General features: G+C 42.4%; 4 protein-coding genes across 6 annotated transcripts; 1 reads left to right on the top strand and 3 right to left on the bottom strand.

The window, feature by feature from the left end:
• Nucleotides 1-1839: 1839 nt before the first annotated feature.
• Nucleotides 1840-6223, top strand: wipf3 (WAS/WASL interacting protein family member 3; the record flags this gene model as incomplete). Of its 2 annotated transcripts, none has more annotated exons than XM_079231792.1 (7): nucleotides 1840-1908; nucleotides 2737-2887; nucleotides 4010-4171; nucleotides 4270-4980; nucleotides 5136-5273; nucleotides 5880-5984; nucleotides 6077-6223. In XM_079231792.1, 7 exons carry the CDS (start codon nucleotides 1840-1842, stop codon nucleotides 6115-6117), a joined length of 1377 nt encoding a protein of 458 aa, XP_079087918.1. In that variant the 3' UTR covers nucleotides 6118-6223. The 2 variants fall into 2 exon arrangements, with proteins under 2 accessions (XP_079087918.1, XP_079087919.1); XM_079231793.1 differs by having other exon boundaries at nucleotides 5883-5984.
• Nucleotides 6224-7693: 1470 nt separating this feature from the next.
• Nucleotides 7694-10738, bottom strand: LOC306748610 (peptidyl-prolyl cis-trans isomerase FKBP14-like). Its single transcript, XM_079231814.1, has 4 exons — nucleotides 10425-10738; nucleotides 9256-9407; nucleotides 8593-8720; nucleotides 7694-7874 (listed from the first exon to the last, which is right to left on the bottom strand). Exons 1-4 carry the CDS (start codon nucleotides 10616-10618, stop codon nucleotides 7716-7718), a joined length of 633 nt encoding a protein of 210 aa, XP_079087940.1. The 5' UTR covers nucleotides 10619-10738; the 3' UTR covers nucleotides 7694-7715.
• A 133-nt stretch (nucleotides 10739-10871) lies between these two features.
• LOC306748873 (uncharacterized protein) lies at nucleotides 10872-18566 on the bottom strand (the record flags this gene model as incomplete). The annotated part of the gene is made up of 17 exons (XM_079232103.1): nucleotides 10872-11711; nucleotides 12501-12603; nucleotides 13126-13255; nucleotides 13940-14059; nucleotides 14184-14323; nucleotides 14693-14789; nucleotides 15091-15171; nucleotides 15248-15283; nucleotides 15595-15639; nucleotides 15733-15759; nucleotides 15871-15933; nucleotides 16041-16112; nucleotides 17537-17563; nucleotides 17700-17744; nucleotides 17954-18073; nucleotides 18253-18362; nucleotides 18470-18566. 17 exons carry the CDS (start codon nucleotides 18564-18566, stop codon nucleotides 11642-11644), a joined length of 1383 nt encoding a protein of 460 aa, XP_079088229.1. The 3' UTR covers nucleotides 10872-11641.
• A 1580-nt stretch (nucleotides 18567-20146) lies between these two features.
• On the bottom strand, nucleotides 20147-24803 carry LOC306748587 (cytochrome c-a). Of its 2 annotated transcripts, none has more exons than XM_079231767.1 (3): nucleotides 24740-24803; nucleotides 24051-24288; nucleotides 20147-22199 (listed from the first exon to the last, which is right to left on the bottom strand). In XM_079231767.1, exons 2-3 carry the CDS (start codon nucleotides 24217-24219, stop codon nucleotides 22054-22056), a joined length of 315 nt encoding a protein of 104 aa, XP_079087893.1. In that variant the 5' UTR covers nucleotides 24220-24288; nucleotides 24740-24803; the 3' UTR covers nucleotides 20147-22053. The 2 variants fall into 2 exon arrangements, with proteins under 2 accessions (XP_079087893.1, XP_079087894.1); XM_079231768.1 differs by having other exon boundaries at nucleotides 24051-24228; nucleotides 24740-24764.
• Between the last annotated feature and the right edge of the window lie 169 nt (nucleotides 24804-24972).

Below are 24972 nucleotides of genomic sequence, written 5' to 3' on the forward strand. Positions count from 1 at the left end.
TCTATACAGACCGTTGTGCGCGACCACGCTTTATTTCCAGCGTCTACTCAATGGGCACCAACGTGAAGTAGAAATGAAAGGTTTGTGGAACTTTTAGTTTTCGTCAACCCAAACGCCGGATGCGTGTTGTCCTCCTCCGACGACTATAAATAACGCGGTGGAGCGCGCGCTATGAGGTCAGTGTGCTGGGGTCTATCGCACTGAAGCTCTCGCTCTAACAGGTGGATTTCAGATATTTCGATAAGGTAAGACACCGCTGCTGTCTGTTCATGCACAGTTGTATGTGACAAGTGACATTCTTATTTCTGCAAAACAATAATGTGTTATTATAAGGGAGAGACAAGGGTTTCTACATGCGTATGAATGTCTTATTACTGTCTAGCTTGGTGCATCAACTGTACCACGGTGTTATTGGGCACATTGTTGTTATTTATGCGTGGGGGTCAATTAACTCTTGCTTACACGTGCAATCTGTTATACAACTTAAAATGTTTAAATCAAATATATTTATTTAGAATGTGGCTAGTGCTGGATAAAAAGCAGTCTACTGTCAACACAACAATCACAGACAGACTACATGGGAATCCATTGATTTACAGCAATACACCCTCTCCACTCATTCAATACAGATTCAGTACTGTGTCATACTCAAGGCAGTCAGGACAGCCTCATCTGGGGCTCCATGGTCTCCATCTGTTTGCATGTCATTCACATAAAAAAGTATATAACTCGCTTGTTAAGGTTGCAGCAGCTGACACGTCCAGCTACTTGTGTGTGTGTGTGTCATCTTCCTTGCTTCAGGAAGACAGCTGAACAAGACGTCCTATAGAGTTCAAAGAAAAACAGCTTTTCCACTCACCTGTTCCAGTAGGGCTCAACTAGCCAGTGTCCAGCTTTGTCCCCTTTAAAGATACACTAGTGGTGTCACAGAGGCTGCTTGACATAGATATGAAGATAGAAATAGCAACGGAGGACAGTCTGCCAGTTGCATAGACGGTAGGCATGACTTGTACATGCACACATGGGCAAAGAAAAAGGCGGACAGATAGATAGAGGTTCAACAAAAACAGGTTCTGTTCTGAGCTTTATTAAATTGCTCAGGAGGAGCATGTGCAAATTACACGGAGAACCTCAAAGTGCATAAACCTCGCTCTGTCTTCAGTCTTTTGCAGCCATGCGAGAGAGCTCGTCAAGAATTTATGATGTCAGAAAAGTGTGGAGAGCTCAGTGACTGTTGCCGTGGATCATTTACTCGCTGAGTTGCCAACAACATGTGGAGATTGAAAGACGGTGACATAATCTGGGACATAAACTGTTCCTGGACAGTTGCTGGTTGGCCACCGGTGCATCTCACAAGACACCCTGTGACATGTTCAGTAAAAAACTGGGGGTGAGGGGGAGAACAATGTGAGTGCACGCCTTTTTCCTGTGGAGTTCTCTCAATGTATTTTCCATTCACTTACTGCAGCGAAGTCACTGAGCGACTAAAGGCTAAGGGGTCCATTACTTTTCACACAACACTCTCCATTGTTCCTCTCCCAAGTCTTGTCACAGGGCATTGTGGGAAGAGCAGGAGGACAGGGGCGGGGGCGGAGGGGATGTGTCAGATTTCTCTAGAGAGGATGGAGCGCTCGCTGTTTCCTGTTTTGCGCTGTACGCTGGTGAAAGCCTTTCCTGTTCAGGGAAGAGGGTAGGAGGTCACCGAGTGTGCCCCTTCACACAGTAGCGGCTGATAAACGTCCTAAGAGGTGGCCAGTGGCCGCAGTGCATGAATAGGATGGCGACTTGTTTTCAGTCATGGGGTATGCGTAGTCTTCTACAGGTATCTGAGGCCTCAGCATGCCAGCCCCCCCACCGCCTCCCCTGGCTCCGCCTCCTCCACCGCCACCCAGCGCTGCCCTGCCACCAGTAAGACGTCCTCTCTCTAACTCTCTCTCATGCAATTGCAAACACCCACTTGTGTCCTTCTCACTGACCATCAACCATCACCTGTAGGTTATTTACATTATTGATTGAGGTAATGCACACACACACACACACACACACACACATACACACACACACACACACACACACACGGTAGGGCAGACAGCAGACTCTCAGTAGCAGGAGAGTGTTATGTTTCTACAGCAGGCGCTCAGTGTCCTAAATTATGTTAAATGTTAGATGAGTCGCCACTGCCAGCGAACTAGGCCACACTGCAGGGCACATCAATATGCTTCATCTTCTTTCTTTCTTCTTTGTTTGTATCTTTTTATCTGAGGATCAGAGGTGAAGTTGAGAAGATGGTGTTGACGCCATACAGTTGTTCTCCTCCTCTTCTTGATGTAGAAAGATCAAGTAAAACTTGAAAATACACTTAGTAGGTGCAAGTATTTAATATTTTTGTTTGCAGTTTCTCTGAAGATTTTTTTTGGGATTCAATGTTAATAATTTGTGAGAAATTAGTAAAAACTTTAGGAAAATAAACGAAAGAAATAGTCAAAATATCTTGCTTTGTCCGATCACCTATCCAAAACCCAAAATAACTTAATTTACAATCATATTAAAAAGCACCACATGGAGCCTACATATTTTTTTATTTATTTATAAGAGACATACATTATTAATTGATTATCAAAATAGTCTGCACTACAGTTAGTATCCTGAAGTGGACTGTAGACAGAACACATATTGGGCAAAACACTTGTCACTGTTACATAAAAGCTCGTTTTTTTTGTTTTGTTTGTGTGGCAGTGTCCATCAGAGCCTCTTAAGCTCCAGTCTGGTGGAGGTGGAGGAGGAGGAGGAGGAGGAGGAAGGAATGCCCTGTTGGCCGACATCCAGAAAGGAGCCAGGCTCAAGAAAGTCACACAGGTCAACGACCGCAGTGCCCCCGACGTGGATAGTAAGAGCAACATTCTTACCGTGCTACAAACATGCTCACCAACGCTCTCAGTTAAGACACTAAACGATACTCACATTCGTCCGCTGTCACCGACTTCTAGTCATTTTCACAGTGGAGCTCAGAGGAAGGTGATTTAATGGTGTGTGTGTGTGTGTTAAGATGCTGTGGTGTGATATAGTGTAGACGGGTAAAAAGAGAGTGGTGCAGGTAGTATTGAATGCAGTTCATGGGGAGCATGTTGTTTCTCTTTGACCTATTTAAGAATAGACACACACCAAGTGGACTCTTCAGGAAGGAATGTCCTACAACAGATAAAGATGCAGGCAGAATAGGAAACTACTGCAATATATACAGTGGCAAACACAAAAGGCCACAAATGCATTGTATCTACAGTAGACAACAAGATTTATTTAAAAAATGTATGTATGTGATGTTTATGTAGCCTCTAGTATTTTCAAGTTTGTGTGGATTCGAATACACATTTCGCCTGTTTGCAGGACAACCTTTCTGAAACTTTTTGATGCAAAGGTCAATTAGATGTAACATTACATGGGAGTAATATGTGAACATTCCATCAGAAACATTTACTTTATAACTGTTAGCCTTCCTGGTAAGTCACTCTGGTGCATGAGTTTTCCTGCTCAACCAGAAAGACTCACAACCTCCCTTGGAAATAAAACAAACTGTCAGCTCAATGGACTCTATACATATGACGAAGATGCTGGATTGTTGAAATATATTTAATATAAATGTCAGTGTATCATATACTATTTTAACGATTTGTTCATTTGCATTAGTTAAACATACGTGTAGCTTACAGTATATTGTGAGGTACGTGGAGTCAGGCCAGTTCAAACAGGCTGCTCTATTTCGTGAAAAGGTGTGTAGTTGGCACTCAGGGAGATCAGGTGATTTAGGTGGTGCAAAATCTACTCATGTTCCTGCATGAACTATTGGGTCTTAGAATTAAGAACACAATTCCCACGACTATGAAACCTGCAGAGCACATAAAGTCTTGTAAAACAATAACTTTATGTAATAATGATTAAAAGACACCAAAAGGACAGTGAAGTCATTGTCGTAAATCATTTGTATTGTATGTGTACCTGTGTTGTTCCCCAGAGCCCAAGGCTAGCACTGGAGATGTATCCAGCAGTGTTGCTGCTTCTCAGGCCTCATCAGGAGGGATGGCACCCATGGGACCCTCTTTGGGTGGGCTGTTTGCAGGAGGCTTCCCCACTCTCAGGCCGATAGGACAAAGAGAGCAAGCAGGCAAGACGCCAGGTGGGTGCAACATGTCTTGCTCTGACTAAATCTAAATGATTATATCCTATAATGACCACTCAAATGAATCCTCTTGTGTGTGTGTGTGTTTCTTAAAGTGTCACGATCAAGCTCCTCGGCCTCCCTGAAGCCTCTGTGGAACCCGCCCACGCCAGCAGACACCAGCAGTGTCTCCGAGCCGCTCCGAGGCTCCGTCCACCGTCCGCTCGCCCCCTCGTCCTCTGCACCTTCCTCTCCTTCTCACAGCAGCAAGCACCCACCTTCTTTCCCTGCTTACTCTCCCCCACAGCCTCCACCCGCCCCTCCCTCTGCTCCTCCCCCACCTCCCCCTCCCCAAACCTTCCAGGACCGGCCGCCCAACAGGCCTCCGCCCGTCCCCTCCTGCCCTCCGCCTCCACCCCCATTCCAAGTCACCAAGCCCACCTGGCTCCCCATCCAGCACTCCTACCACTCCATCCTCTCCCAGCCCTCTACTCCTCCTCCTCCTCTGCCTCCTCCACCTTTCCAGCCTCCCTCTGCTGTTCCAGGAGACCGCTCATCCGGTTGTTTCTACCCTCTGCCCCCCTCTCCAGTCCACGCTGAGCCTTCTAGGTTCCCCATCCTGCGGGACAGCCCCCTGGGACCTCCTCCCCCTCCCCCTCCTCCTGCTCCCCCTCTACCAGCTTATTTCAGCCCTAGCTGCCCGTCCACGCTCCCCCCTCCCCCGCCCAAGGTGGCAGCAGTGCCCTCCCCAGCCATGCGCGCTCTGCCTCCCTCGTACCCCTGCAACGCTCCGACCCGGCGTCCGCCTGCTGTGCCCAGAAGTGCAGGTAGGTAGGAGCACACCAAGATGAGGAATTGTCTTTGGTATAGATCTGATCTTGCTGTCTCAGTACATTGGATGTGGATGTATTTTTCATGTTGCACATTTTATAAATTTCTGATACCCTTCTGACTCCTCTGATGTTGTCACCCATGGCAACAGGTGTGGGTCGACCGGCTCCTCCTCCAGTTCCCCCTGCACGTGCCCCTAATACAGAGCTGTCCAGCCGCATTCCTCCCCCTCCACCACCACCTCCCCTGCCTCCATTAAGTCTCAGGAATGGACACCTGCACAGCCTGGGTGAGTCTTGCAGATATCAGGCAGTATTTATCTTACATTTTAGAGGCCTTTTAGCGGATTTTCTTGTCCAGAGTGGCTTGATATAATAGTAAAAGTATAATAATGTAATTTCATTACATTTTATTTATTTCAAATTACGGCTATCACAATATCGGATTGTTTACCGCCAGATTATAGTGGCCAAATGAATTCACAGCAACGATATTATTGCGATATATACAAATGTAAATGATAATAATATTGCTAGTAGTGCTAATAGTAAATGATCCTATTGAGCAGTGGAGAGTACAACTAACTTGTAAGGATAAAATATAGTTTTCACACTATTGTTTTAGTGCCTCACTTGTTGTTTTATCTACTTTATATCTTGTTAGTTTGATTATCATAGGAGCACTATAATTTACTTTGACCCTGAGAGTTACACTTTTCATCAATACAATCAAAGTACTGTAGAGGAAAGGAGACAAGATAAAAGTTGTTTTTGATGTAAAATTGAGGAGTGTATTATTAAAGAGGCAGATTAGGGAGGTAGACCTGCGATAACCTTCTATTTGAAAATGTGGATAAAATGGCAGCTTTTGATTGTACCTTTACTGTATATATTAGCAGATGATTTTGAATCCAAGTTCCAGTTTCACCCCGTTGAGGACTTCCCGCCTCCCGATGAATTCAAGCCTTTTCCTCGGAGCTACCCCAGCAAAGAAAACAGAGGTAGCACCACAGTGCACTCATTATTTCTATTCTTCACCCATGACTTCAGTATCTTCTATTGAGTTTGCCTTTCTCTTTCCGCTCTCTTACAGTGAACCCCACACCACCTGGGATTAGGACACACCTCAGATGAGTCAAGGCCTTACCCTGTCCATCATCCCCCCACACGCGTAGACAGATAGACAGACAGACAGTTAGACTCAACCCTCCTCCTCCTCGTGACAATAACACAACTGTCATGAGGCTCATGCGGTTGCAGGCTTTGTGTGTATGTGTTGTTTGTGTTTAGTGTGTGTGTTTGTGTGAGTGTCAAACAGGGTCCCGCCTTATACTGACTATGTGAACTCTGATCTTTTCCAGTGTGGAATGTTTTGAATGTGTGTGAGGAGGAGGGCTCTCCCTACTCATAAGTTACATTCACTCACACTCTCTGTCACACACACACACACAGTCTTCCAGCAGTTATATTTAACATGACTCTTGACAGTTTGTAAGCATTTCACAGAATAGCATATTTGTATTTGATGTCATATGTCCCTTTATACAGTAGCACTTTCAAAGTCTGCATGTAATCAGAAACATTCTGAAACATATGGTAAAGCTCTGTGGTCCAGCAGCAACTACTGCAACATTTTGACTATGACCGTCTGTATACAGCCACCGTTAGCAGACTGTAAACCTCATCATAAACTGAATGTGAATACTTACATATGCTAACCTTGATGGTTCATATAGTGGTGCTCCCCTGTGTTTGTGTAATTATTTTTATAAAAAAACAAAGTGCATCTATAAAAGTGTTGAAGAGAATTTACAGACATTTTAGAAGTATGGATGAGTTTTAAGTTACACTGAGGTGTTATACATAATGAATGAGTTTTCCTTGCTCACTGTATTAACACATTCTAACACCTGGGAAGACAGTGCCACCTGCTGGTCCAATGTGTACAGTATTACAAGGCATGAGCACCAAATAAACCACAGTATTTTGGTAAGAAAGTTGACTTTATTATTCACATTGGTTGTAAAATACGTTTCAAATCAACCTTCGCCAGAATGTTTTTTCATTAAAGAACCGTAAAGCCATAGAAACTGAACCGTCCAATAAACAGTAGACTAAATTTGTGGAAGAATTTCAGCATTGACATTGCAGTGTCTACATGTGCAATGCACCTTTCTCACAGTTGTTCTCAGCCATCTCTAATAATAATAATAATAATAATAATAATAATTATTATTATTATTATATTGGCTGCATTCCATTTATGTTTACCAGCGCCTGAGTATTTTGTATTCTGGCTTGCTGGGAGCACGAAAAGAATGATTATTAAGAAAAGAGTGATTATTTTCTTGGTGACACCTGCTTTTCCTGCTATGTCAAGTTACTGCTGCCCTATACAAATATCAACTTAACAGCTTGATAGGAAATAAAAAAAATAGTAAAGTTTACATTTTTATGACTTAAACTCACAATCTTTGCATGATTGATTTGTTAGTCATACAGGAACAAAAGTATAGCTCCATTTATTTCCTAAATGGACCCTCAAAAGGTAAACTATATTGATCTGGTTACATTTTCTTAAGAAAATAAAGACCATTAAGGGGCATTTCACAGCCAAATTTGGTGAAATACTTCGTTAACAATAAAACTCTGTGCCAAAGTATTTCCACAAGAAATCAATGAAAAGTGGAACACACCAGACGAGAAAGTGGTTCGTGGGACAGGATGAGGATTTAAAGTTCATCGTGTTTGTAAGTGAACTCTCTGGAGGATATGAAGCCGTCTTTGTTCTCATCTTCTTTGGTAAAGATGTCTTCCATCATGTTCTCATGTAGAGTGTCATTGGGAGGATAGCCGTGACGCTCAAACTCTTTCCTCAGATACACTTTTACCTGGTCGAGCGAGAGTGAGAGACAGGCGATTAATGAGACAGAAATGTTGAGTACTGGGAGGAGACGGATTAACAAATCAAATGTACATCCTTACAATGCAGGATTAAAAATACAGTCTAAAATCAGATACTGCTGGTATTTTTTTATATAAAAAACAAAAACACAAGGTACGCACTTATCAAATGGCCAATACTATTTTTCAATAACATACCTTATAATCACCAAGACTATAAACACACTTGCACATTACTTCTAGTTTGGGATTTAGCTTTTAATGTGCTCCTAAATATTATTTATTATTGATTTTCAATGATAGACAGTTGGCCCTGTTGGTCGTTTTCCAACTCCAATAAGCAATTAAGTTGGGACGGTCTATTTATTAGGTCTATTTATTATTTTGAGTTTAAATGAGATGTCATCGTCATCTTCATTGACATTTTTCTTTTAATTAACGTATCTTTAATTGGTGGAGTCCCACACAACTCAGTGAATGATTGGTTTAGAGCAGTGGTTAAATCGGAGGGGTTTTGGGGCGATTAACCAGTTTGGACAGAAAAATGAACTAGATAAAAACTATAACAACACAATCTGAGATGGGCACAGCTCCTGGGACTGAATAGGCATCGTTTAGCTCTATAGGGCCATAAACAAAAAAGGTTTGGACAGTTGGCTGTGGCTAATCCATATTCCACCGTTTTCTGAACACACTTATGTATACCTCATCCTTGGAGAGCCTCCAGTCATCGTTGAGGTCCATCTCCTGGAAGGACTCATGCGACCTTGGTCCATTCCTGATCTCAAGCACCTCGATGACGAAGGTCAGTGTGCTCTCAGGTGGGATCTTACCTAACCAGACAACGCCACATGGCAGGAGGTCAGCTAAAACTGAGACTGGCTATCACCAGAGGTTTCTGTGAGTTAGTACTTCAGAAAAGATGTCCATTGTGAGTGAATGCAGCAACACAGAGTTAAATTGTGAGTAAATAAGTTACACTTCTTGAAAGTGTTAATGAGAAGCAAACTTAACTTGCATTAATCGTGCCATTTTTGTAGTCGCCGTGGTAAAAGTGAGTTTGACACAGACGTGATGGATGTTATTGTTAGGGTGGTGTGTGCTTACCAGGACAAAGCATAGCATTGTTCACATGCTCCATGTTGACAAAAAGTGGACTAATATTGCTGAATGAAACCTTCATTCAGTGTGAGAGTCCTAGAGAACCATTCAAAACAAGACAGAAAAGTATAATATACGTACATGCATAATATACGTGATAATTTTTCACATATTCTAAACCCTCAAGCCCTTTTACGAAGACAGTGCTGTGTATCTGTATCGCAGCATGCAGTGACGTTTGCATGCAGATGCACTAAGTCACAGTACCTCTCCCTTCCTTCCCATAGGCCAGGGCTGGCGGTATGATGAGTTTCCTCTTCTCTCCAGAGCACATGTCCTGCAGGCCTTTATCCCAGCCTTTGATCACTTCTCTGATGCCCAGTGTGAACCACACCGCCTGCTTGTCACCTTCAGATCGACTGGTGGATAAACACACACGTGGAGAGGACAAAGGAGTGTTATAGGTCTGCCAAGGGAAGGACTGTGAGAAGGTCTGGCAGACCCCCTTTAGAGACATCACGATAGTGGGAAGTAGAGTTAACATCCCATTGTTACTGGGCTATCTCATAATGTATTTGCAAAAGGTATGCAATTAAAATAATATGTAATCATTCGTTTTATTGAATTTAACCTTGTAGTGCAAAATCAGTTTTTTCATTAAATGTTCCGTTTTGGAACGTCACCCAAGACAACATGGATATACATCACGAAATGTGCATGTGGTTTTATGGGATTATGTCCCGTCTGAAATTTCACTTTCTTTTGTGTGAGTATTGAGATCAATCGGAGTGTTAAGACAGAAATAGGATAATGCGAGAAAAAAACGCAAGAATTCTTGCTGAAAATGTTCTCACATTACTAATTAGAGATATCACATATTAAAAGAGTCAGTTCATCCAAATCACAAAACATTTTCTCACTAAAATCATACAAACATAACCTACTGAGACATGCGGCCTGAATGTGGTTTGTGGTGCTTTAAGACCAACTTAACTCCATGTTTGAAAAGCTGTGTTTTGCTGCTGATGTACTGCTGGTTTCAGGGATTAATGTGAACACTGTAGCACAAACAAAATCACGAGGGAAAGAAAAACATTTGTATTCTTATTATTGTCTGAATTGACCCTTTGAAATGTTTTATCACGTGACCCTAATAAAGGAGGCGTCCCCCAGGACATTTAACACGTGTGCACTTGGAAACGTAACGTTGCTGACCCGGCGAACAAAAACTAGCGTTTAAAGTTTTTACAAATCATTTCTATGCTTCACCGTTTATCAAAATAGAAAAGAGCGAGTGCAGCAATTGGCTTCATCCAAACGAGGTGAAACAGTTTGCCAACTTCCGTTATTAATTAACGCTCAGGAACCACCAGGTGTGACGTAATGCAAGAACACTTCTAATCAACTCCCTCTTGCTTGAATCTCACGAAACATACCTGGAGTGAAACACGGTCCCATTCTCAAAGTATCCATCATGATGCACCAGCATGATGTCTCCGTATTTGGACTTTCGGTGACAGAGAAAAGGTCTGTGCAGAACTTCTATCTGCACCTCGGCTTCAGGCAGCTTCCCCCCGCTGACAGACACCAGCAGGGAGGAGCAGAGCCAGCTCAGCACGGTCAGCAGCATGTCGCCACTCTCAAACCTCCAGGAGAAACGGCCCGGTATGATGTTTGAGCAAGTTTGAAGAAGAAGAAGAAGAAGAAGAAGAAGAAGAAGAAGAAGCAGCGACGCGCGTGCAGTAGTTGGTCCTCTACGTGGCAGTGACGTTTCATCATACAGTTTGTTGCAGGAAGTCTTTTTCTGGTTGGTCCTTTTTCTCAAGAAAACCACGCCCACAGTCGGTCCCTCTCACCAGTCACAGATCCACTTTGAAGCCCAATCTTTATTAGTGTTCAGTGATTTATGAACTTTACAGTCATGCAGGCAGATTATACACTAATCACACTACTGAATCCACTGTGGAGGCATTCTGATGTAACCGAGCAGTGTCTTCATGCTGCTGCGACAATCAGAGGGGTTTTTCTTGCTGTTGTTGCAGTATGACATTTGTTTTCCTCCTGTCGGGTACTCAAACATTCACTTAGAAAAAGGCCATACTTCTACAGCACTGGTTAAAGCAGTCCGCTGTACACAACGAGTACACGTTTACATGCAATATCACAGCATTGCACTTCATAAATACATGTTTCCTAATACAATGCACAGGAATAAACACATTTACACAACCCGGATTTGCATACAGTGTGTATATCAATAATATATTTGCCTCTTTTGGAATGGGCTATTTTTTCTCATTAAAAAAGAAGTACAGAATACACAATTGTTCTGTGTTAACAGTCAGTAAGTCATACACATTGGAACTATTTCTTATGATACAATCATTAAATCATTAAAAAGTTCCCCAGCGTCGATAACAGTGCTGCAGCCGATGGAGTGACAGTAACAGGAAGCTGCTTCCTGAGGCCGGTAAAGGAATTGAACCTCCAGAGGAGACAGTCGATTCAAAGCCGACTCCCATGACTTTTCATGGCTCAGAGCAGGCACAAGAGCGCTCCCTCAGTCCTTCAGGTATTTTTTAAGAGGTAAGACTTCAGTACAAATCCGAAGTATAATTTTCAATTTTGCAATCTTTTTTTTTTACTTTGCAGTTCAGGTGAAATACTTGCAACCAGTGGAATCCATGAGGCAAGAGTCGGTGCATCTGAGCTGCCCAAAGGACCTGCAGAAAGACACGGAAAATGATTTTAACAAGTAAGGGATTGTGTATCCAATCCAAAATGTCCACAATTTTCTCTATTAAAGGAATAGTTCACCATTTAGCATGAGAAGGAAATAGCTAGCTTCGCTCTTTTCCAAAGGTACATGTAAAAAGAATAAAACCTCTAAAGCTCACTAATGAACATGCTATATTTTGTTTGTTTAATTTAAACTTTTTTTTTTAAATGGTCAGTTGTGGTTATACATTGAATTTACAAATATTTTCTTGGCAGGGAGCAGTGAAGTCACAGGATATTTTGTTTTTTGTATGGATTAATCAAACAAAATATAAAATGTTAAGTGAGCTTTAGAGGCGTTGGTAGTAAACATTTGGACGGTACCTGCTACTGTTGCTGCTAGAAAAAACTTTAAATCATTTAGCTAAATTAACAGTGGTATCAATCTTCTCAGAAAGAAAGTCAGTATACCTTCCCCCAAAATATTGAACTACTCCTTTAAGTATAAAGCAGGCACGGCTGTTTGATTAACTAAAGCAATGTACAGCAAGTGGTGCCAAGATAATACACCATCATCGCTGGATGCTTTCAGTGACACCACAGTAAAAGTACAGCAGCTCATTCAAATGACCTTTACAATCCTTGGATGGGTGCAGTATAAATGTGCTGCGGATTAAAATGAACTGCATCGGGCTGTCTTGGCATAGAGTCGAAGATCCATAGTAGCAATGTGTCCCCAAATAAATGGACACTTGTGCATATGTTGGTGTGTGCAAACTGAAAGCCTCACATACCCAGGAAGATAGGACTTGCAGGTCTGGTAACCAAAGTCCTTTCCGTCACACTCCTCAATGCCGTCGTGCCGGTAGCCGTCTCCACAGTAGGCCCATTTACAGTCTGAAGTGGCGAAAGGAAAAGAGATTAGAACGTAGTGGTGGTAGTTGGAAGAGAGCAAGGGAGGGAAAGGAGAGAGAATACGTTACTGATTGCTTTGGCACAGCCGTGTTTTTCAGTGATGCCAATACAGCATTTTGCTGCTAATTTAATTGAACAGAGAGAGAGAGAGAGAAGTGAGAGGACGGCGGGAAAAGAGTGGGCGAGATTGATGAAAGACCAAGGAAAGGTTTCACAGTGCCTCCTGCTTTTATCCTCTGTTTGTGTGGGATCAGCCTGTGTGGTTCACGGAAGCTCTGCGGGGCATCTCATGAGCAGCTGGGTTGGTGACAGCATGGTGCCATTTGTGCAGCAAAAAGCATAACCTTAGCCTATTTGATTAAGTCTAATCTTAATTCTGGTTACACTGTATTACAATACAGAGGTATGATAATCACTGTCTGTAAATCCTTCTTTACTCATTTTTTTCTATCACTTTACATTATGTGTGCATGTGTTCAACAGCAAGAGATGCATGTAACTCACTGAGACAAGCGTCAGTGACAATCTGGTTTCCGTCATCACACTCCTCTCCGTGCTGGGGCTGCACCTTTCCGTCGCCACACACACCAACTCTGTCCGGGACCTTCTCTGTGGACTGGAATGGCTGTAACGGCTGGACAAGTTGTAGAGAAATCTTGGCTTTAGTGTCAAAGCGTTGAGGTTAAAACAAGGCTTCATTAGGTGGAAAACGTAAAGCTTTATATAACCTGGTACATATTGTAGGTGTCTTAAGCTTTCAGCCAAATGTAGCCCAGATAGCCCAAATAAATCTCAACTCAAAACAAGATGGTGCCGACTGATGGAGACACGCTCCAAACCTCCCTGTTCTCTGAGGTGTGACCAGATGCCTCGACGATGGTTTATACCCCCAGGTGGTTAGACTACTGAACAGCAAGCACTTAAACTAATGCACAAGAACTTTAATGACCCACAGTGATTTATTTATTTATTCATTATTGTAGAATGTCTTCTTATAGTTATTAGGTTATTTATTCTTATTGAATACAGTTTTTAAAGGATCAGAGAGCCAGGGCAGATGCATTTCATTGCATTTAATGTACAACTGTACTTTTTAATGTATATGACAATAAACTTGAACATATTAGCTTTTCAACTGCATCTCATGGGCGTCCTCGGCAGATCAAATTTGCTCAGTTGTCATGCTACACATTGATGTTTTGACGACAACCGAGACATCTCTCTGTCAACTGAGCGCACTCCAAACGCTGAGGTTATTTGAAAATCTGCAGTGTTACAACACATAGCATAGCAACTAGACAACACCAATAGTCGATACCTGTATGGGCCTCCATCCATCTTTATCTTTGAAGTAGAGCACCCTCTGATCCTTCCTGAATGCTATTGCGTTGTCTAGACGTAGGCGGTCCATCTCCTCCTCACTGTTCACCACAAATATCTGCACAGATGCATACAGCAGAAAGCGAAAGCTGACAAGTAATTATTGATTCAGTGTGAACACCATGGATTCAGTTTGGATGGAAATATTGGAAGGAAGCTGTTTCATGTCGGTGGCGTCTTACTGCAGGGACTTTATTGAGGCCACTTCGCTGAGTGTAGCTTCCAAAAGGAGCATTATTAGCTCCAAGAGTGGAATCACAGTCACATCGACCTGGTGCACCCGGAGGACCGTCTTCTCCCTTTTCTCCAACAAGATAGAGACCTGCAAAAAAAGAAAAGAAAGTATGACAAGGATAAGGGTTTAACACATATATGACTCCTCTACACTTTGATATTCTACATGTTATTATCTCTCTCTCAGGTGTTTCTGCCGCCATTTCAGGAGGTCTCTCTCTCTTAGGCAAAGATGTCTCCTGCTCTGACCGCCTGTGTAGAGTAGTTTATTTTGATCCTTGTTTTGTGTTTATTTCTTTTAAGGATGGAGTCGGGTAATCCCGTTTTTGGGGCTTTGTTTATAGTTTTGAGGGATGGGGTCTCTCTTATGGCCCCTAGTGCGACTGGTACAGTCTTTCGGTTATTTTTTATACACTATTTTGAGGATGATTGTACATGAGTGTGTGAGTTACTGTACCTGAGGCAGGTGGACCGGGCGGCCCTGGATGGCCATTTTGACCTGAGGGTCCTTGGGGGCCCATGACTCCAGGGGATCCATTATGGCCCTTCGTGCCCTATGCAAACCAGGCAACATCCCAGTATTATAAAATACACACACAACTCACACACAGACACATACACTGAAGGTGACCTACTACATGACACTGGCACACTGTGTGTGTGAGGCATATGTGTAGGCGGAGACGATCTAAGATGCCAAAGACCCCACAGCCCCTACAGAAGTCTATACTTAGCGCTGGAAATATAGCTTGTGTGACCGAATTAGCCGGTGAGAGGACGCAGAGCACAGAGCACCACATCAGGGTTAAGGGATGCTGTCAGGGTGTGCATCATTCTTGTTTTTTTTTTCCTCACCTGTTTGCCTCTCTTTCCAGGCCGTCCAGTAGGCCCTCTCTTTCCTGTGAGTCCTGGCCCTCCCTTTGGTCCCTGCTCCCCCTGGGAAAGGAGTTGAGGAATTATCAGTTTAAATCGGATTCTTTAATTAAGGATCTTGTTATTGACTCATTCTTACCTTCTGTCCAAGCATCCCAGGCAAACCAATGGAACCCTAAATAGAGACAAAATGAGAGCTTGAAGCGAGGAAAGTCATTATCTCAGCAGAACAGACACTCGTTGATTGTTTAATCCCAATCTGCCTCTGAGATAGAGGGCTCACGAGAGCTTGAAATGTTGAAGGAAAGTGTCACTGCTTTCAATTCTAACCAGTAATTGAGAAAAATGTTTCAGAGTTGTTGTTTGTTTAAGTCCATTATAACACAGTATGATGTGAGGTGCTCATAAATGAGCTTGACACAGCGCAATATTTTCACAAACAATTTAAGGACTTGCAATAAAAGAAAACTACATTTCTCTACCAACCTTATCCCCTTTTGGTCCTTCTGCACCAGGGTCACCATATACCCCCTTTTACAAAAGAACAGAGATAAAAGTGTAATGAAGGATTTAGTATTTTGCAATGACAAACAAGTGCACCGTGAGAAGTACTTCAGAACTTACCTTCTCTCCTTTGTAACCAGGCGAACCCTGAAAAGATACATAGGAATATAACAGCACATAATAATATGAAAGACTATTTTTCTGTCTTGCCAAACATATACATAATTGTGTGTATGATGTTGTAAAGATGTGACTAACCCTAGTCCCTGGTGGTCCTCTTAGTCCTGGTAATCCCATGAGACCTGGATCCCCTTTCTCCCCCTAAAAAAAACAACACATACATGACGGTCCATATTGTATTTATGATATTCCATAAACATTTGTGTAAAATCTCAAGACGGTCCCTGGAGTGATTCCATGAGACTTACCTCGGGTCCCTCTGGACCGGGCCATCCTGATAGTCCTGGTTTCCCGGGGAGGCCTGGAGCCCCTGTACGGCCCTGCAGAAACACAACCAATACCAGCACTCAGTGAAACAACTGATGCAGTTTCAGCTTCCTCCTGCTGAAAAAGTGACAGTAAGCTGAAAGAGTCTCTTGCTTTAGATCACATAAAGGATTTTGTAACAGGCCACATTTATTTTTTAGTGTTAAAAGTTTGATCTTCAACAGCAGGGCATTTTAAACTTGTTATCGTGAGTCAAATCTCCTTTGCATTGTTTATTTAGTAGCTGGTTAGATTTGATGAGTTTAGCATCAATTCGGGAAAAAGGTGTAAACTGGTTTACCCCAAAAGTAACAGTCAGAACCTGTAAAGCTAATTTATTAACATGTTATATCTTGTCTAGTTTTAACAAAATGTGTACAAATGTTTTAAAAAATGACGATAAGTTGTAGTTTTTCTGTAAGGTTTAAGTGCCGAACAATGTCTTGGCCAGGTTTAGTCTCAGCTGGTTACCTGCCAACTATCTGTCTTCTGATCTAACTATTGGGAAGAAAGCAAATACAATGGTCAACTATTTCTTTAAATATTGACTGATTTCTGCTTTTTTGCAAGACATACTGATGATCTGTAGCGTTTAATGTTTGTTAAGTTGCTTTTTTCATGGCCCTGTTTTCCATGACAAAGAGATACTGGCCTTTATAAAGACTAACCAGGTTAATTAGCTTCAGAAACAGATATGTCAAACTGCCTATGATTTCCTAATGGGACATGACAGAGGAAAACACTTGCATGCAAAGTTTTAACAATGCCAACGAGATTTGCTATTTAGCCACAAAGGCTTCATCTTGCTCTGTCGCCAGTTGCCTGCAAGGAGGAGACCCCAACGTTTTACACCACAGCCTCACATCTCGGTGACACCTGGACGAGTATCCCAGAGCTGCTGCCATGCTAGTAGCATGCTCTCATTTAGCTGCCTGTCGTTAAACCAGCAGCCTGTAGAGACACGGTGGACCTGCCGCTGTGTGGAGTGATTTATCATGGAGAGCCAAAGCACTTAGGGAGATTAAAGTGCAGAAGTGGAGTGCCGGAGAGCCTGGATCAGCAGGACTGGAGTCCAGTACACGGGCTAATGGAGCCAGGCCAAGGAGAGGAGAAGAGAGAGAAGCAAGAAGGCAAAGGAAAGAAGAGGGGGATGACAGAGAGGCGAGGTGCCGGAGGAAGACTGGAGACATCCAGGGATGTGATCAAGCTTTGCTGTGCGGTTCCAGCGACTACTGAGACAAATGCAGCATGACCCATTTAGCAGCTGCAGAGGATATTCTGAGCACATCAATAGACAAATCACATCACAGAGATTGAGGATGCATGGAGGGGACAAGGGAGACAGAAATCCAGATCCCATTATTCCAAGGACATGCAAGATGGACCAGAGAGAGATGAGCGAGAGAACGAGACGTGCAGGAGGGGAGGAGCGGCTCACCTTTGACCCCGGACGTCCAATTTCTCCCTGGAGGAGGACAAATGAGGGGAGAGGAGATGTACTCATTAGAGCAAAGAGGAACACAAGGACGCACGCACAAAGACTTCTATAGCGCAAAACACTAGAGACATATTTCAAAACCTATAAAGACAAAAACACACACCTTCTCCCCTTTTGATCCTCGTATGCCGGGTAATCCACCCTGACCCTGAGAAATGACACAAAATTAATTTCCAGCTCACATATTCTGAAAGAGTATGGTACATTTGTTGAAACATCAATACTATAAAAGGTCCTTTTGTTTCATTTTCTTTTAACAATACGTTTTGTTATACTGCCTGATGGATGATTTAATCAGAGTGGTGCAGCTCCTATGAGGTTTTGAGCGCCCTGTAGTGCTGGGGAAAAGGGCCTTACCTCTGGGCCCTGGGGTCCTGGAGGTCCTGGAGGTCCAGGTGAACACCCCGGTATCACAGTTTTTGTTTTTTCCTGTACCTCTCCTCCAAAAACACTTGGCTCTAACATGCTAATACCACCCTTCAATCAAATATACACAACACATAAGGTTTCAATCAGAGACCTGCTGTGAGCAGGCAAATGTGTCTAAATTATGTGTATTTATGCAAGCAGGTGTGTGTGGGTGTGTGTATGTGTGTGTGTGTGTGTGTGTGTGTGTGTGTGTGTGTGTGTGTGAGATTGTGTGTGTGAATGCATACAGGGCTGCCCCGCTTCCACAGCTGAGGTGGCGGAGGGAAGAGCGGCGGCGGAGGCGGTGACATGAGACAGCAGGGGTCAAATGTCAAAGGCTCATCCAGGAACCTGAGAGCTGAAGGAAAGACAGTCTGCCGTGATCACTGTCCGTGTTGAAAGCTCCATGCAACATGTGTTCCCGCTGTGAGTCACTCAGTCTTACAGTTCACTCGCACTACTTACCTGAGCGGGCTGAGAGGATGCTGTCCATGTAAGAGTGACGGGCCCATGCAGCACACAGAAGAACGTGGAAAGACACTGCAAGTTTGACCAGATCCATCTTGACGGTTTACCTCTCTAAAGCGCAGGACACAAAACTGTCAAACACACACACACACACACACACACACACACACACACACACACACACACACACACACACACACACACACACACTTTTAGCTGAGCCCAATGCAGTTACTGGCAGCTGTCACTTTTCCTTACTTCCTCAGTATGGTGTCACTATTTGATCAACCCCTTAACTTCACCCTTCACCTCTCTCTCTCTCTCTCTCTCTCTCTCTCTCTCTGTAGCATAATACACTTGTTGCAGCTCCACACTGCAGCAGATGCATCCACCGCTGTAATTCCAGCCGTGCACCAAACCCCCTACAGCCTTGTGCCAGAATTAGACCATCGGGAGGGGGCCTGTCACTCAGGCTTATTATGACTTCTGACACTTTATGACAGAAGTCATAGTAACATGCTTCGGCTGCCACAGGTTCATACACACAAATATTTCCAGTATGCTCATATTTCATCTGTAGTGGATGCAGGAAAAAGCAACTACAACATTATTAACGTGTGTTGAGTTACATTGATGAAAATATGCTGCACCGGGTTCAATCAGCTAATTCATATCTTCATTATTGCTCAACATTTTCCCTTCAATTTTTTTTCTAATTAAACGGATAGAATTTGCCTAATGCCCGGATGGTCAAGACGCGTTAAATGGAAGCAATGTCATCTACATCCATGGCTTTTAATACTCAAGATCCACCTTACCTTCCACTTGAAATTATACTTGTAGACACGCTGTGTGTCGCTCCTCATGCGCTAAATGCAATGTGCGGTGTGCAGTCCCGAGCACTGGGGCTCCTCTGGCATTTGGCGTGCTGTGGCCAACCTGGACCGCTAATAAATCTGATCCACTTATCGACCGGCTTCTTTCCCTCCACCGTTCAATAATGACACAATTGAGGACCTTTTTTTCCCCCTCCCCTCGCTGAATGGCCAACACAGCGGTGGCAGCTCCGTCCCGGCGGGTCTGGACCAGAGGCTTATTAACTGTTGTGTCTTCTCGGTCGACTTCAGTGCTGCTGGCTGAATAGCTGATGGCACTAACAGTAGAAGTCAGAATGCAACACTCGCTTGGCACGTGTTATGTCCTCAGTGCTGATGGTCTCTTCAGCAGTGAAAGGGTGCCATCTGCTGGGCATTTTAGTTCATGGAAGAAATAATAGCAAAAATCTGTATTCAATATATAACTTCACTCTTAGATAACTTCACTCCCCATTATTGACATATTAACAAGAGTGAAAGACATCTGCTATGCAAATATATAGATGGCATAAGGTGTATTTAAACTCCACTCCATCCCTAACACATCTCATTGTCTGGTTTGTTAAATATGTGTTCATTCAAAGTCCTACTTAACTATATTTTATGATAATAAAAAAAAATGTCCATCATGTTCTTGATGTTGTTGCTTACTTTACTGTAGTGTGTTAAATACTATAGCAATAGCTAACTGACTAAACACATTTGAGTAAATTAAATGAATACAATATTACCTAAATGTGTCATTACAAAATGGAAGGGAACAATAAATGTGGAAAAAATGACCCACTGAAATCATCAGCTAAAGCAGAAGAAATATTTTATTGCCCCGTCCTTTTACTCAAAGTACAAAACAGTAACTCAGTATAAAGAACATCATATAAATGTAATCACATATTCAATAGACCATTATTAGACCACGTTAAAATATTTGTTAGATGCGATACTTTAACCAAAAAAAACCCACTGCTTTTCTAGTAAATTATACATTTGATTGACCTTATTGTTCTTAAGTTACATAGACATGCATTTATAAAAAGTAGAAATACAAAACACTCATTTTAAAGTGCAACTTTATAACCTTAAAAGTGAATCCACGACTGGCTTAAAGAAAGCAGGAGAGGATAAGATAGACAATCCAGCACCATTTCACACAATGAGACTGTAGACAACAACAGAATGAGAGTAAACAAGTGTGAAACATAATAAAACCGTTTCTGTGCAAAGGGTGGTGATATAATTGGGTAAACAACTCTGTTTTTAGAAAATCCAAATGGAGGGCTGCCTCTTTAAGAAGCCCTGACTAAGAAATATCTGGAAAACCCACAACATGCAGTCTGACTCATAAGATAATTAAAAACAGTCTCCGACGCACACACACAAACACAGTGTGGCAGCCATGTGGTAGTCTAATACAGGGATTCCCAAAGTGTGGGGTGCGTGAGCTGCCTCTAGAGGGTGCGCAAGAGGAAAAATGTAATGGTGGTCTAATGGTGTAATAATTAATATTAAACATAATTTAAAAAAAAAAATTAAGTAGGATTTTTTAATTATAAAATTTCCCTTTGTAAGATTTAAATTTAAAATTAAAAACGTACAATTTAATAAATAGATGCACTTCCGGTCCGGCCGCCAGACTGTCTTTTACGTACACACTAGCTAGCCTAGCTTGCGCACCTAATGTCATTTCATTCATTCAGCAACATCCATGAAAATATGTTAAACTGGCTGAAATCAGGGAAGCTGTCAGGTGGGACATCTGAAGCTATCAGTAATAAAAGAGGAGAGGGACAGAGAGAGAGTGAGGAACCGGAGGCGAGGGAAACGGAGAGGTGCGTTGGGGAGAGACCGGGAGAAGAAATCGACCGGGAGTCAGAGAAAGAGGAGACGAGAGTGAGCATCAGACTGGGAAAAAAAAGAGGAAATATGATGACAATTATCTGGGTCTGGGCTTCACTTGGATTGGCAATGCAGATTGCCCGAAGCCACAGTGCGTGTTGTGCAGTGCCGCCACCTGAACACCAAGCATGCCAGTGCAAGTCAGAAGCCCCTTACATTTTTTAGATCAAAATTGGAAGAGTTACAAAACAGCCAAAAACAATTGCAGTCTCATTCACGTGAGTCTCTCAAAGTGAGTCTCTCACTTTCTCCCTCTCCCTCTCTATCTCTCTTGCTGCAGGCTGAGCCACCTGCGCTGCATGTGGAAATCCTCATATGGACTCCTTTTTTATTTATATCTGTTTCTGAGCCTATGCATGTGCCACTCTTTGTTCTTTACGTGGCTTACTGTGTTTAAGTAAATAAATGTGAAATGCAATCTGCCTCTGAGCCTGTGCGTGTGTCCTCACCATCCTTATTGCTCTTTAAAAGTAACGCCTTGTGTAACTGAAATTTATACAGCGGACTAAATCTTGTAACAAACGCCACGCGTGAGCAAACAGTTCTCGCATTGGTCCGATTTTATGCGGCTATAAATAGGCTCTGTTGCGTTTTTTTTTAAGGTGTGGGGGATTGGGGGTGCGTGAACCCGGTCGGGATGTAGAAGGGGGTGCGTGGCCTAAAAAGTTTGGGAACCGCTGGTCTAATACATATATTTAAAGCTATTGTTCATTGTGAACTCAAAATTAAAACAAAGAACACACCGATTTTCTCCTAAATGTACAGTGTAAATGCGTCTGTCCAGTGAGAGTGTTTTGTGTTTTCAGTGTATTAGGAGGTGGCGTCCTTTAAATAGGCTATAACATCCAGTTTTTCCTTTTTCTTTCTGATCCCATTGAAGAGCATCTTAGTACCAGGAATGTACTTTTTAGGATTTTGAAGGTAGACATTCAGAGTTTCCTCATTCCATATGATACCTAAAACACACACACACACACACACACACACACACACACACACACACACACACACACACACACACACACACACACACACACACACACACACATTAAAATACACGTAAAGGCTAGCAACATGTTTTCATGAACTAATTTGTGTAAGTAAATGACACAACTATTCTCACTCCTCTGGTGTTAATGTTGTATTGCCTTATGTTTAGAACAGAGCTCAGAGGCAGAGTCTGCATGTTCAGACCTGCTGCCCCATCCGACAACTTCCCACGGAAGCTTCAAGATTTGAAGAAAGTTTGTGTGGAAGAATGGACCAAAATCACCTAAGCAATGCATGAGACTACTTTCTCATACAGGAGGCGTCTTGAACCAACAAAGGCTTTTGTACCGAGTATTTCAGTCAGTGTGTTCAATACTTTTTCCTTGTGTCATCACATTTTATTACACGCAACTTAATTTCTGAATTTATTTGTTTGATTTTCTTTGTATGTATGAATTACTTGGGTTGTTACCGACATCTGGTGAAAATGCAATGTCAATAGCACCTTTAGAAATATATGTATTGAGAAAAATGGTGACGTGTTCAATACTTAATTTACTCACTGTGGTATGTAGTTAAATTGTGCCCATGGTGCTTGGACTATATTTTCGGAATAAATGGAAACATTTGTTTCAATGATTTGTTGTAGTTGTTCACTGTTACATCTTTAGGGTGAACACATTTAAACTAATGTAAACACGAATACACAATTTAGTGTTAAAAATACACTTTCATGTGTCATAAGACAACACTGAGTGTCATATATTTAACACTATGAAAGAGTTAAAATATTAACACGATCCAAATTTAACTCTGAACCCGAGTGGATTATATAAACACTGGCATAGTATTAATTTGAACATTATGCATGTTCATTTTAAACTTCTGATTTTGCTGTGTACAAGGACCAAGCAGCTTCTCAGCACTATAGCAACTGTGGCACAATTACTGCACATATCTCAACATGCAGAAGCACATTTGTTATATTCATGGCAGGAAGGACAGAGTGGAAATTCATACAAATTTACACGGATGTATAGAGAATTCAACTGGATACTGAAACTTGGATTATTCAGTGGTATCGCATCAGAAATGACGACTACTTTTGGGAACTCCATGCTCCATGGAGACAGCAAGTAAACACATTTTCTCAGGTATTAATTCTGCCAGGCACAATATGAAATTTGTGCATCAAATAAATCATTAGACTATAAATGGAGGAATGGAAACTTTTTTTCCCTGTGCTTTCCTTTAAGAGTAGAGTAACCATGCAACCGAGGCTACAATGGTGTTATAACAGGTCAAAGTGGACCAGGTCTAAAAAAAAAGTTCAGTCCAAATGAGCAAATATACTATAACAAAAGTTCTGTTGTGTGACAGACCTGGTTAAAGAACATATTTTTTTCTGGCAAAGTGTAAAACAAACCCTTGTCAGAATAAATATATTTATTTGGAGATATATTTGTTGTCATGTTATATGCTTTTAATTACTTGCAAGAAGGAACTTTTAATGCACTACAAAGTGCAAACAATGCAATCGCCAGCAAAAATCCTAAATTTTTTGCTGATTGTTTCCCTTTGCACATTGCAAATACAAAAGCTTTTGGAAAGCAACGAAACCAGTAAACAATTAAACCGGCTACGTTAACAAGAAGGTTTGTGTGTGCCTAAGGCGTCCACAACTCTCAGGTGTGCTCAAAAGCAGTTGTACTCCTCAACTTCAAAAGAGAGAATACCCAGGGCTGCACAAGTACCCTCGTGTTTCTGCCTGTCTGGATCAGTTAACTAGTTGTACGATGTGTCACAGGGATCCATACCTTTATCGATGTTGGCCTGTGTGTAGGAGAAGCCGGGTGCCTGCCCCGTCTTCCTCCCAAACAGACCCCACAGATTGGGTCCCACCTTGTGGCGTCCCCCCTCCGTCACTGTGTGGCACTGGGAACATTTTTGGACAAACGACTTCTTTCCTTTGGCGATGTCCCCCATGACCAGCAGCTGCGAGGAGAGGAAACGATGGCAGTGAAACCAAGCTGCAGTCAGGCACAGCCTATTAATCTGTGAGTGGAAAGATACAAAACGAACCAGAATGTGACAGTGAGATAATTAAGCGAAAGGTCTGATAGGATTTTACAGGACACATGAGGAGTTAAGTAACCACACACTTCCGGATTGTTGTTGAATTAGTCATGAAACGGGTTATTGTGTAGGCTACAGAAAGAACTTGAGGTTTGAAAAACAGACTTATATAAAAAACCTGTTTGTTATGTAATGTTAGGCTAAAGCTGAAACTAAAAGTGCGTTTATTAATATTGACAAAAGATCGCTGTCACCCATAAAACGGTTCTCCCATTTAACTATTGGAAACACAAGGCTGCGTGATAAAAACAGTAAAGTAGGCAAATACAGTACGCAAGCACACGCGCACAAGCACACGTCGCGGTTTTTTCTGCCGCAGGAAGCCAATTAAAACACAACAAGACTAATGGGACAAAAAGAGGAACCTTACCGTGGGCTACCTGACGAGATGTGTGTGTGTAGTTCAAGTACCAGTCGGTAAAACTCTCCTCCACTGTTAAAAGTCTTGGATATTGTTGTTGTTGTTGTTGTTGTTGTTGTTGTTATTGTTGTTGTTTGCGGGCTCGAATTAAGCTTCCAGTTGTAAAAGCTACCGGTTTCAGGAACACGACTGGATGTGAAAACTCAGAGCGAAATCTAAGTTTAGGAAAAGGGAGCGTTTCG

The sequence above is a fragment of the Taurulus bubalis genome (genome assembly GCF_910589615.1).
Source record: "Taurulus bubalis genome assembly, chromosome: 16".
NCBI classification, from domain to species: Eukaryota; Metazoa; Chordata; class Actinopteri; order Perciformes; family Cottidae; genus Taurulus; species Taurulus bubalis.